The following is a 12,644-nucleotide window of genomic DNA, read 5'->3' on the forward strand; positions in this document are numbered from 1 at the left end:
AGATGCAAGGAATATCTCTGCTTATCATGTGTGAGCAGGGGAAAATACTTCATAAGAGAATCAGAGAGCAATATTCTGAGCCAGTTTGTTTAGATTTCATTTGATTGTTGTGCAACATTAATGAAAGCCAAAAGTAACACATGCTGTAGTCTGTATTTGTGTTACTTGTTGCAGATTTTTAATTAGCACTAGTGGAATATATTCCCAATTACTCTTTAAGTATAGTATCTTATTTCAAGAGTTGATACTATATATGTGTGTGTATATATGTGTGTATATATATATATATATATAAAACTATGTGGGAATTTTATGTAGATCATATTTTTTGTTTGAGAGTATGGCCTTGCGTTTGTTACTATACGTGTGCACACAGTGCATAGAATTAGGGAATATAAATTTAAGATGTTGTCCATCGTGTGTTTCACATTCCTTTTCTAAAAGCATCACATATTCGTTTGATCAAATATTCTGTTTCTATGTGTTTTATAATTCCTTTTAATGGGATTTCATACTTTGAGACTTTGCATTGGTATAAATTATCCTATTTTCACACAGGATCCTTGAGAATATAGCTTTCCATTTGACACAAGAAGCACTGTCGAGATGAAAGTTAAAATTCTTGTGCCATAACATAAACCTGACTGTGGAATAGGGATTCTTTCTGCTGATCTGTAGCATCTCAGTTATCATCGTTTTGCACATAGGTCTTGTGACTGAAATTTGCTATAATTTGACTGAGCATTTGTTAAATTACTGTTATAAACTTTTTAAGGTAACTTTTCAAAAGTCTGTATTTTAGCAATGATAGCAGAAAGAATGACAAGATGTGAATTTTCAAAGGCTTGTTTTCTGTCCAAAGTGTATCTGCCACAAATGGAGCCTATTATGTCTATAACCACGAAACATGTAATGTGCATGATTTGTTGCAGTCTGCATTGTTACGCAGTTCCATCAGTAGTTCCGTCCTGACTGTGCTTGATTCTTGCTGACAGCAAAAGCTACATCTTTTTTGAGTTAAGACAATTAATTTTCAGAATTGGCAGACCAAGGAGAACTGGAGACTGTAAGCCTTTCACATACAAGCAGGTGCTGCAGCAGCAGAATGGTACCATTTCCATTATTGTTTGTTATAATTGGTTTTGATCACTTTAATGGTGACTATAATATAACGAGGTATTACTGAAGTTGTGAACATTAGATCAGAAAGGAATGTTTAAAATGAATCTCAAGATCTTTATTCTTCATGAATGATGCTCCTTACAAATGTTTAAAATAAGGTTACCTTGTTTGACCTTTTGTTAGATGGAATTTGTTGTATAAGATACTGGAAGTCTTTCCTTACTGAAAGCTTTATTGGCAGGAAAATCATGCTGGATTGTTTTGCCTCTTTCTTGCTCTCTTACCATCTTAATATTCTTGAATTTGGACTGGGTTTTAGAGATCAACAACTTGATTTTTCTGTTATGCAGGCTTTATTTCTCCATGTTATAGAAGTATTTTGTCCTTTAACTGACATCTGTTTTCAGTTTACGGGTATCATCGTGTTCTCTGTTACGATTTCTTTCACAGTGCCCACATCTTGCAAACCCAAAGCAACTAAACAAGCTTTGTGTTAGTTAAATCTTGATACGAAATATGTTCAAAAAGTGTTCAATAGCATAACGTTGTAAGTGAACTGTTAACATCTTTGTCTGTTTTAACATACCACAAAACAGTGAATACTGCCAGGTAGTTCATCTAGAACAGATAAACTGAGAACAGTATACTGCTAACATATTGTACTACATCAGACAGTTTGTTAACAAAATTGTGTCTTGGGTGTGAAGTGCTTTTACATGAATTTCCAGAAGTATTACCTTGATTTTTTTTCTTGTCAACTAAAGTTTTCTGCCTTGGAAGATACATTTTTTTAGTGATCTCATACAGGATAATTGTGACTGAGGACTTGTCATATACCAGCCTTCTCCAGTAATAAACGCTGAAAATCCTGATTGAACCTGGCTACGTAGCTTTGCTCTTTTTTGAGTGGAAGGCTGACTTAATGCATTCCTGTCCCTCAGTCTTCGGCTGCTCCTGCACCATCCTCCCATTCTGTTGACACAACTGGGTGTGAGGATACACGGGCAAGTGAATTGATCCAACTTTTAAAAGGGATATAGGAGTGAAGAAATGAATTCCCTCTCCGTCCCCAAGCTGCATTTTGCCAGATTGTTTTTGTTGGTGAATGGCTTGAGTATGACTGCAGTGAGTGCTGGTAGGACCCCTGCTCCATGTCTGGCTGGTAGCAGAAAAGCAGGTGTAACATCTGGATGGACAAGGAACAGGATGAGAAGCTCACGTCTAGATTATAAAAGACATTTCTGTAGAAACCGGGATGCAACGTGAACTAAAATAGTAGGTGCAATACTGGTCACTCCATTTACCAAATGATTTTGTAGAGTTAGAGGAGATTTAGGATAACAGCAGTGATAGAGATCAAGGCCATGGAAAAACTGGCTTTGACATACATGAGGCAGAGAGCCTGGAATTACTTACATTTGAAAGGAGAACGTTAAGGAAAGTTATAAAAACATCTGAATAAATGGCAAATGACAGTGTAGATCAGAAACTTCTATTCTTCTTTTCTTGATATAGTATCAGTTGAAATTACAATTAAGTTAAAAATGTGTGAAATCAGGTCTGGTAGAACGGAATACTTTATATAACTGTTCTGTCATAAGATTCCTGAGATCACAGGATGTGTCAGAAGTCCCCAAAATTTTTGCGGTAAAGAATTTTAAGGACTCTTGCACTTCGTGGTGTAAGGCCAAAGTCAGTGTGTGGTGGGGGTGCAAGTGGCACCTGAGGGGTGAGATCAGTTCTCCACTCTGGCCTCTGGAAATCCATCTGGATTCAGCGAGTAGCTTGGGAGGCAGGATCCTGAAGGGGATATGAGCATCAGACTCTGGGAAGTTACCAAAGATGAAAGAAGTTGAAGCATTCGGGACGCGCAGAGCAAATGAAGGTGTGAGCTCCCACAGCTCTCATCCCAAGAGGCTGTGGGGAGGCTCCTGGCTAGGGAACAGCCCCGCAGGTGGGATGCAGTGGCTGGCTCTGAAGTGTTGCTGTGAAGTACTTGCAGGTGAGGGCAGGGAGTGGGAAGGGGCCTTTTGAAATCTGAGGGTTGCTGTGTTCTTCCAGACCATCTGGGAACCACAAATAAAGTAGAATAAATTCCTAAATGTCACTGATGGTTTGAAATGGGATCACCTAGGTCAGTAACAGGTACTCCAAAACCTTCTGTAAGTCTTTTTTCTTTATAAAAAGCAAACTGTCATGGTGGGGAAGAAAGTACCTTTTTATTCTTGAATATTTTCCTGTTTAGTCTTCCTTTCTGTTCATGTGGGGCAAGAAGAAAGGGATACCCTCAAAAAGAGCCAGGTAACAGTAAAAGTTACTGCATGTTCAACTGTTACAACAGAGTAACAGATTACGACCAGAGCTTTGTTTCCCATTCTTGATTTCTTCTATTGACGTATTTTGTGATACAACATTATTATATACATTGGTTTCATCATTTTCCCTGTTCCATTCTTCGTTGATAATAGAAATTTAGAATGAAAGCTTACTTATGCTGTGCAGGTTTGTATGTATCTCTACCTTCGTACGTGTGTATACCTACAGTGCTGAGAATAGCAGGACCTGGTCTTTGTGGAGTCTGCATGCTAACAAAATGGAAGGAAAGGGCATCACCTGTGAACTGTATTGTGTAGCACTGGTGCTCAGATAAATTGGATTTTCCTCTCCCCCCCCCCCCCCCCCCCCCCCCCCCCAATCAGCTAAACCTGATGGTTCTTATTGCAGAGGCATTTGGGACCTGGCCAAAAAAAAAAAAAAAAAAAAAAAAGACACTTTCCTAATTTGTCATCACTGTAGATAACTTGTGGGTTATGGATGAGGCTTCAAAAGAAGGCAGCCACAAAGAGGAAAGAAGAAACAAGCAATTTCTAATAATTTTTTCATTAATTTCAAGATAAACATTGGAACAATTCAGCTGCTTTTAATTATCTAGAAGCAAGACAGTGGACAAGTAGTACCCAACAGGAATTTGTAAAGACAAAATTGTCAGATATCTGTGATAAATTTAATGGCCTTGTATATTGTGAAAAAACATACTAATCTATGTATTGTGATTTTTATTAAGGCTTTAAAGGCTTTAATGCCTTACAGCATTTCCATAAACAAGATAGGAAATTCTAGTTAAATGGAAACTACTGAAAGTTTGAGTGTGAAAGATTGGTTGGAAGATAATACACAGAGCACAGTTATCAGTGGTTCACTTTCCAAATGGAAGAATATCTCATTATGAGATCTGCTGAAGCGGCTGCTGGTTGAATACTGTTATGTATTTCCATTAATGAGCTGGATGATGAGCGTTCTTGTTAAATCTGCAGATGACCCCAAACTAGGAGATGTCCAGGTATGCAGAGAACAAAATAAGAATTTAGGAGCATCTCAAGAAATAGAGGAAATCATTAGGTAAAAAAACGAGCTAGGGTGCAGCTTCTGAGGAGAGGGATTTTAGGCAGGAATAATCAACTATGCAAATACAGCATTAAGGACAAGCTAGTCACGTGGGGTTGTACAAAAAGTTATAAACTGAGCATGAGATAATGTTGCAATACTGTCACAAAAAAAAAAAAATCAAATGGTGTATCAAGTTTTATATACAGAAGAGTTATCTGACGAATGTGAGTTAATTCTCTGATGCTCCCCCACCTTATAAGACCTTATTGAAAGCTCTGAGGAGTGCTTTGGAGACCATGTGCCTCCAGGAATATTTAGACCAACTGGACAGTCCAGAAAAAAAGCACCGAGAATGGTTAGAAGTTTAGAAACGAAGAGCTGTAAAGTTAAAATTAATATGTGGCTGATACAAGGAAAGCTCTAAATAAATGGAAAATAATTTAAAATAATAATAATAAAGACCTGAGTCTTAAAGTATCTTAAAAAAAAGCTTTTCAGCATTGGGGAAAGAAGCACTAAACACATTGCCATGAATAGTTTTTAAAAACCCCCAGTTGCTCAGAGCTATGAAGAGAAAGAACATGTTGAAATTCCTAGTTCCTTGTAGTCTTGCTCTTATCTGTAGATCTTTTTTTTTTCTTTCCCTCCAGTCTTCTGTATGTTTTCATGACTTTGTTTAATCTTTATATTTCTTTCTCCACCTTTCGGTCTTTCTTGCAGTGCTACCTGGTATTTTCTCTTTCCCTGCCATGCTGTTTTGTTTCTGCCGATTTCTACTCTTAGTCCAGGCATTGGACAGAGAAGCAATTGTTTCTCTCCCATGAGTTGGATGGGTGAGTTTTTTTGGTCTTGCTTGTATGAAAGCGTACTTTGACAAATCACCTTTCTTGTCGGGGTCAGTTTTTCAGATCATCTTATCTTGCAGGGATCCACAGAGCTTGCGTTCTCTCTGCAGCTTCTCTCTTCCATCACCTCTTCTATTTCCATCAGAACTCTGCCTCTGTTCCCAGCTGGATCTCTCATGTGAAACTCAGCTTGTCAAATGTCGTTCTGTAGTTAATGTACCTTCTGCAACTCTTGTATCTATTTATTTTGGCTGTCTGCAGGTATTGGTTTCTTTTGCTTCAGGAACCACCACAGTTTTACAGCTCCCTTCCCTTCTCCACAGCTCCCTTTTTTTGGTGCTCTTTGCTTATTGGCCTTCTCAGTGACAGCCCTGATTTTTAAATCTTTTTTCCAAGGTTGAAATCCTGTTCTGCATCCTGGTTTAATGCCAGCAGTTAACTCTGGTAGTCATCCTGATCCTGCTGCCCTTGGAGTACTGGCTTCTTTAGTTTACTTTATCCTTGTCAGGCTGATTCCAGATAAAATCTGGAATGATGCCTTTGTTTGTTAAATTGTGCAAGTCATTCAGATCTGGTTTCTTTTTAATTTAGTTTTAAGTTCAGCTTTTATCTAACACTCTTGTCTTCGCTGGGATGTCTGGTGGTCCTCCTGTCTGTTTGGCCGATATTTTTTCCCAGAAAGTATCTTACTGTCCATTTGTGGAGAACAGAGTCAAATTTCAATTCAGGAACCCTCTGTAGTTGCTGTCCTCTTCTCACAAAGCAGTTGGAGGGACAACTGGACCATCTCAGTAGGGGAGCACTGCTAGTTGCCTACAAATGCTCTGAGACATCCCTTGCTGTTATTACTGAGCAGAACTAGACAAAAAGCCTTTCTTCTTTCTGCTGTATGGTTTATAATCAGAATTTGGTTCTGACTCTGCTTCTAACAGCGTTTTTAGAAACGTGATCAGGAAAGAAGATTTTTTTTAATTGCTTGTAGTGTGTACACTGTTTGCAAGTAGTTTTGAGTTTACTTTAAGTAGTGTCTTCATCTTTCAACTTTCTTGTTTCTCAAAGTTGAAATAGTTCCAGCTGTTAACCATGGTCGTTGATTCTTCTGCCTGTTTTAATGTTTCTTTTCATGCTGTTAGATTTTACCGTGTTTCCTTAATTGAGATTTCCTGTTGTCAAGTCTTCTCTCTCTGCCTAAAGTCCAATACCCTTTGTAATTCATTGTCATGTAGCATGACAAAATGAAGAAATACTCCGGGATTTGCTTACCCTAACATGTGTCCAAGTAAGTGTGCTAATGCTGTTCTGTTACAGATGTCCGAGTATTTCCATGGAAAAATGATGTGCTCAAATAAAACAGACTTTGACGTTAATTGTTACTATTTCTTAAGGGAATTTCGTTCTGTTTAGCAGACTTAGTTATCTGTTTAGCACTACTTGGTTTAAAAGCAAACTTGCATGACCACTTTACCAATCATTAGTCAACCATTTCACTTTGGGGAAAATTTCATTTAGAATATGTATCAGTATTTGTACCTTTTATTTTTGTTTGGTTTATTTTGGTCACTGTGAGGGGAATTCCTGAGTGCTTTTTAGTAATTCTGTGACATTGAAAGTCACAAAAGTGAAACACTCAGGCAGAGAACCCGACTGTCTCTACAGAGTACGATGCAGTACCGTATCTTTTAGCGAGGCTGTAGCAGGTCTGATGTCAGTCACTTCAGAGACCTTTAGACCTCAGTGCTCATTTATTGCTAAAATGTACCAGTTCTGCTCCTGCATTATGAAGATCATCTGTCAACACTTTGAGATATTCTCCTTTGTTATTAAGCTTGTGATGCTCTACACTGTCAGGTTTTTTGCCAATTATAGTTAAGGTACAATGGTGTATTCACTGGATCAAAGTCTCACACTGGCGGTAGAGGAATGATTTGTAAGTCTTTATTCATCTGAATTGTACAATAGAATACCTGAGGAATGCAAATAATCCCTCTAAGGACTCAATAGAAAAGCTGTTAAAATGACAGTCTAAGACTATTATTATTCTGAATTGGTGTTTTAGCCAAAGTAATTATTTCTTATCTTGTTGTTCCACAATAGTTCTTAGTTTATTAGTTACGATGACCATATTTACCAAACAGAATTTGAATCCTATTTTAGGCACGACTTTCATGCCCGTTTCAGTTTTTGAAGTTTGCATGTTTAATTCTGTCTTTCACTTGGTACATTATTTAATTAGTCCAGAGGCTGCTGTTAGATACTTTTTTAAAGAAAAGAAAAAAAAAAAAGGATGTATGCACAGATGTTGAAGTACGCTTATGAATAGCAGATACACTCCTAGATATGTTTTCCATAAAAGGTTGGCATTTATAAGCTGTGAACTTTGATATCTAGTTTGTTAGCCAAAGTAAATTAGTTAACTACAAACGTCAGTTTTAGAAGCGCTGTTAAATGTCACATGTGGTTTCAGGAACGCACCTTAATTGTGATTTTCAGTTCAGATGTGTCTGAAGGCAAAAGTGTTTCAGTATCAGTCCTGGATACCAGACTATTTTCATTGGATAACTGGAAGAAAAAAGATTAGTATAATGAGGATTGAAAACCACTGATGGGGTATTTACATAAGTAAATGATAGAAGGACCAGCTTTATATAACAAACGTGTGAAAACTGTTGAGTGAACTTTTATATTCTTTGTCCCATCTAAAGCCCTACTCAGTGGGCCATGCACTTAATCTCATAATAGCTCTGATCCCCTGCTATTTTCTTTGACAAATGTGTGTTGATGAACTTGTGGTTCAGTTCGTTTTTTTTTTCTGAAGTGACATTTGCATTGATTATTTAAAGGTTTGCAGGCCACAGTTTCAAAGCACTTTAGTATAATAGCAGTTAAAACCTTAGTCTAAATCTTGGAGATTAACAGGACTAAGAAAAAGAACTCAGCAAGCATAAAACCCTATGCTGTATGGTGGGTGCTTCAGGTTTGAAACATCGATGGCACCCAAAGTACTGTATTTTGTACTTTTTATCTTAGCGTGCAGGAAATACTCTCTTGCCTGTTGTGCTTACTTGCTGAATGCACAGAGTTGTCCCCATTCTTACCGTTCCCACATGTTCAGAAATAGTGCCCTGTAGGTAACATTGTGAACAGTCATCAATCCTTCCAGGTCATTTATGGATATCTCTCTTACACGTATAATAAATAGCATTTACAGTTCTAAGTGCACTGTCTGTGTTTAAAGATTGTTCGATATCTGAATAGAAAATATTTGCAGAATTAACAGATCTTTAAACAATCCATTAATCTGTAGTTCTAAATGCTTAATTTCATTCAACTAAAAAAAAAGAAATAAATCAGATGTACAGTTAAGCTATTGCCGATGCTGCCAGTTACAAAGGGAAAACAGAAGATGAGAAATAGAAAATTTGATTCTTTATTTTAAAATAATAGTAGTGTAATATCTTGAAGCTTTGTCCTGGGGAGATAATAGAAAGGTGTGAGAAACTAGTAGCAACATGGTCCTGTATTCATTAGCTATGGCATCCTCTGAGATCAATAACCAGAAAAAACAGGGTATAGCTTGCTGTCTAGGAGCTTACAGTGTGTAGTGTTTTTTTCTGTCTGCTAATATTAGTTACCTTAGCCACTGAGAAGAGATGTTTATATAAAAAAAAAAAAAAGGGGGGGGGGGTGGAGATGATGTCAGAAGAAAAACTGAAGACCCCAGTTTTTGCCACATTTGATGAATTTCACCTTTGTAAGTCTCAGAAAAATGACTTCCACAATCCACAAAGTTTTATTCAGTTACCATTTTAGATTGCAAGTATTTAACCTCTACCAAAAACCTAGTTATTGTCTCAAATTATGCCCATTTCTTATAGATTAAATGCCAAACAGAAACCAAGAAACAGTGAAATGTTAATGGAGTACACCTGAAGCAATTGCTGCCTGTTAATGCCTTGACCTTGGAAAGCAATACACAAAAAGATGGCATCATAAAACCGTGCAATTCTTATGAATATGTATGTGCTACTTGATAATAATGAATGTGGTACAGCCATGCATGCACTACAAGATAATGTTGTGCCCTTTGTTGTCTACAGGTTGATAAAAATTAAAGAGTGGGTGGACAAGCACGACCCGGGTGCTTTGGTCATTCCTTTTAGTGGGGCCTTGGAACTCAAGTTGCAAGATATGAGTGCTGAGGAGAAACAGAAGTATCTGGAAGAGAACATGACACAAAGGTTAATTAGCATTCATTTTCCCTACACTTTATTATCAACTATTTCCTTGCAGTAATTTAATTGCTTGCGCTGATAGAATAATAAATGACAGAGTAATTACCATTATAAAGAGAGAATCTTCTCCTTTCTTTACCATGAGACAGAGTGAAAAGATTTATTTTAAATTAAGTTTTTAACTGTCATCTGTCATCTCTGTACAGTGTTTTAATTATAACATAGATATTAGTTATGTATATTTTTGAGAAGGAATGATCACCAAAACTGTTTCGTCATCCATGGGGATCAGGGATGGTGGAAAAAATTTTGCCATAATTTTTCTGAAGAACTCTAATAATTTGTTTCAATATTGAATTTCAGTCAAACAGTTATGCTTTCATGACCCGGAGTCCTGAAAATTGCATGAGACCAAAAGTGCTGCCTGATAGGGTGTTTTAAATGGATCCCATATTTCTGTATCCTGTGGAATAAACAAATCAAAATACTGTCTTTATGATGTTGCAGGAAAAAAAAAATAGTTCTTCTGAAGAGAGTTCAAAGAAAAAGGCTACTCCGATTATCACGGGGTTTTCAAGTAGATCCAGTGTCTTCCAAATACGCAATGTCTTTCCACATAAATTGATTACTTGAGGCATTTAGCTGTTTTATGTGTATACGTTGAATGAATTGGATTCATTTTTTTTTTTCAGTGCTTTAGCAAAGATCATTAAGGCTGGATATGCGGCACTCCAACTAGAATACTTTTTCACTGCAGGCCCAGATGAAGTGCGTGCATGGACCATCAGGGTAAGATTCATACTTATTCATCAGCTATATCCAGTTCCACACTATTGAATTCAGATTGATATCACTGACTTTGAAGTTTGTCATGGTGGCGGTTAGCTAGTCATTACAGATGAGGTTTTTGTCCAGGATAACTTTAATTATTTGTGAGCTGCTGAACAGTGAAAGTGGAGCTGCATTGATTGAGGCAGGTAACAATTGATTCTGCCTATTACATAGTCTGAATTTCTTCATCCTGTAGAATCTGTCTACCCTCCTCCTGTGGTCAGAGATAAGACGTACCAGTATTGTGCTTGCTTAATCTGTGTGACTGGGTTTGTCTGCAGTGAAATTGATGTTGCTTTTCATTTTGTATTCACTAAGTTTGTTTGGGTTGCGGGTGGTTCATTCCTCCTTTGCTTTGCTCGGATTACATTTTCAGCAATAAAAGCAATATAACATCATTATATTCCTCGTGGATACACAGTTGGGCTCCAAAACCTAAAATCAGTGTGCAATAATTCAGGTCATTTACTGACTTTAATATTTAGACTGAATTTATTTTGGTAGTTTTATGTGTGTTTATCCAGGAATTTATGTAATGCCTGAAATTAAATTATGTATTTTAAATGTTGATGCAGAATGATTACAGCCATAGAGATTTACTAATTTATTCCCAGAGGACAGTAAGAGCTGAGCTGTAGTGGTTTGCCTTTGAAAATAGAGTATAATATAAAAATTACTATTGAAAAATATTTTGAAATGCATGCAGTTATAAATTCTACCTTAAAATTTATAAAAATGTCAACTTTAGGAGATGCAGATCTGTCACTGAGCTTTTATTTGCTGCATCATTATGTTTAGAGCTGTGCAGTGAATTTCAGTGCTGCATTTAATTTCATTTCAAAGGAATTAATTTGTTTTCATTAATCAACATAATTTCCAGTAAATTTATATTTTTCCTTGATACTGCTACAGATGTTCGTGTATATATTTCAGCACATTAAACTTACAAGTGTGCTTTAGAAATTTTTTTTAGTCTTTTCATCTGCGTCTCCTTTTACGTGATAACTCGTAGCTAGTGTCCTTGAAATAGCTACCAAAATAATATAAAAGCGGAAGTTCTGTTCTTTTTAAAAGCATGTTCTGAAACTCTGCTGTTTTCAGTAGGAGAAATGCTTGCTCTTTATTAGAAAATTTGAAAGCTGGTTTATCTTAAGACTGATTGTAAGTATCTTTGATTTAATGTGCAAAGATATTTAGTCAGGTAAGCATCAGTGAGTAGCCATATTAACCCAATACATCTTTTATTGTAAAAACTGTGCTTTACAGTGTCAGACTCCTTAGCACTTTAACATGCTTTATTAAGCAGCCTTTAGGTCACCATTATTTCTCAAATTTCTTTCCATGGCTGTGTGTGCACAGAATGTATGTCCTTGTAATTTAAGGCATACAGTTATAATGCATTCTACTTTACTGCAAAAGCTTAAATTATCTCCTAATATTTGCATGTGATTTTTAAAAAAAAATTTTAGTCATTCAGTTGTTGACGTTTTGGTAAGAATACTCATTTTGTTCTACCTTAGACTTATTAAAGTTATTCCAAAATAAAAATAAGCCAGTATATATAACTTGAGATTCATACATAATTTTTGATTACAAATATGATTTGCCAACGAATGTTATCATTTAATTGAAATTATTTGGATGTGACTAAAAGTCTAGAGTATTCCAGATTTTAAAGTTATTTAAAAATCTATATTTTCTTCACTTTCTGTATGAAGAGCTAGGGATCGAAGTGAATCCCACAACAAAACACAATCATAGCTTCTAAAATCAATATTGCTGTTTATACCTATTAGGAAAAAACAAAGCTGCCTTTCTTTAATATCAGTTGGTTTATCTGTGGCAAGGGCATTTATCTGTGTGTCCCAATATTGAGAATTACCCAGCTGTATGTGAGACATTTTAACTGATACGAAACAAAGTTTCAACAGATCCTGAAAGCATATCAAAAAGGAAGAAACCTCTCTCCTGCAATCAATCTTCTTAAATGCAATTAATTTTCTTCCGGTCTTTCCTTTGACAGAAAGGGACGAAGGCTCCTCAGGCAGCAGGGAAGATTCACACAGATTTTGAAAAGGGATTCATTATGGCTGAAGTAATGAAATATGAAGATTTTAAAGAAGGAGGTTCAGAAGCCGCTGTCAAGGTGAGCTTCCCATCTTTTTCTTCTCCCTTCCTCCATATATACCGTTTCAAGTGTATTTTACATTGGGAAGATGTTCTTGAT

The 12,644-nt window shown here is 36.5% G+C and overlaps 1 protein-coding gene across 1 annotated transcript in view; it reads left to right on the forward strand.

The window, feature by feature from the left end:
- Positions 1–12,644, forward strand: part of OLA1 (Obg like ATPase 1) — a 96,489-nt gene that overhangs the window by 79,341 nt on the left and 4,504 nt on the right. The window contains exons 8-10 of the mRNA XM_084289561.1: positions 9,452–9,592; positions 10,279–10,375; positions 12,441–12,563. Of these exons, the coding sequence (XP_084145687.1) occupies positions 9,452–9,592; positions 10,279–10,375; positions 12,441–12,563 (361 nt within the window). The remainder of the gene's footprint in view (positions 1–9,451; positions 9,593–10,278; positions 10,376–12,440; positions 12,564–12,644) is intronic.

The sequence above is a fragment of the Netta rufina genome (assembly GCF_964035555.1).
Source record: "Netta rufina genome assembly, chromosome: 6".
NCBI classification, from domain to species: Eukaryota; Metazoa; Chordata; class Aves; order Anseriformes; family Anatidae; genus Netta; species Netta rufina.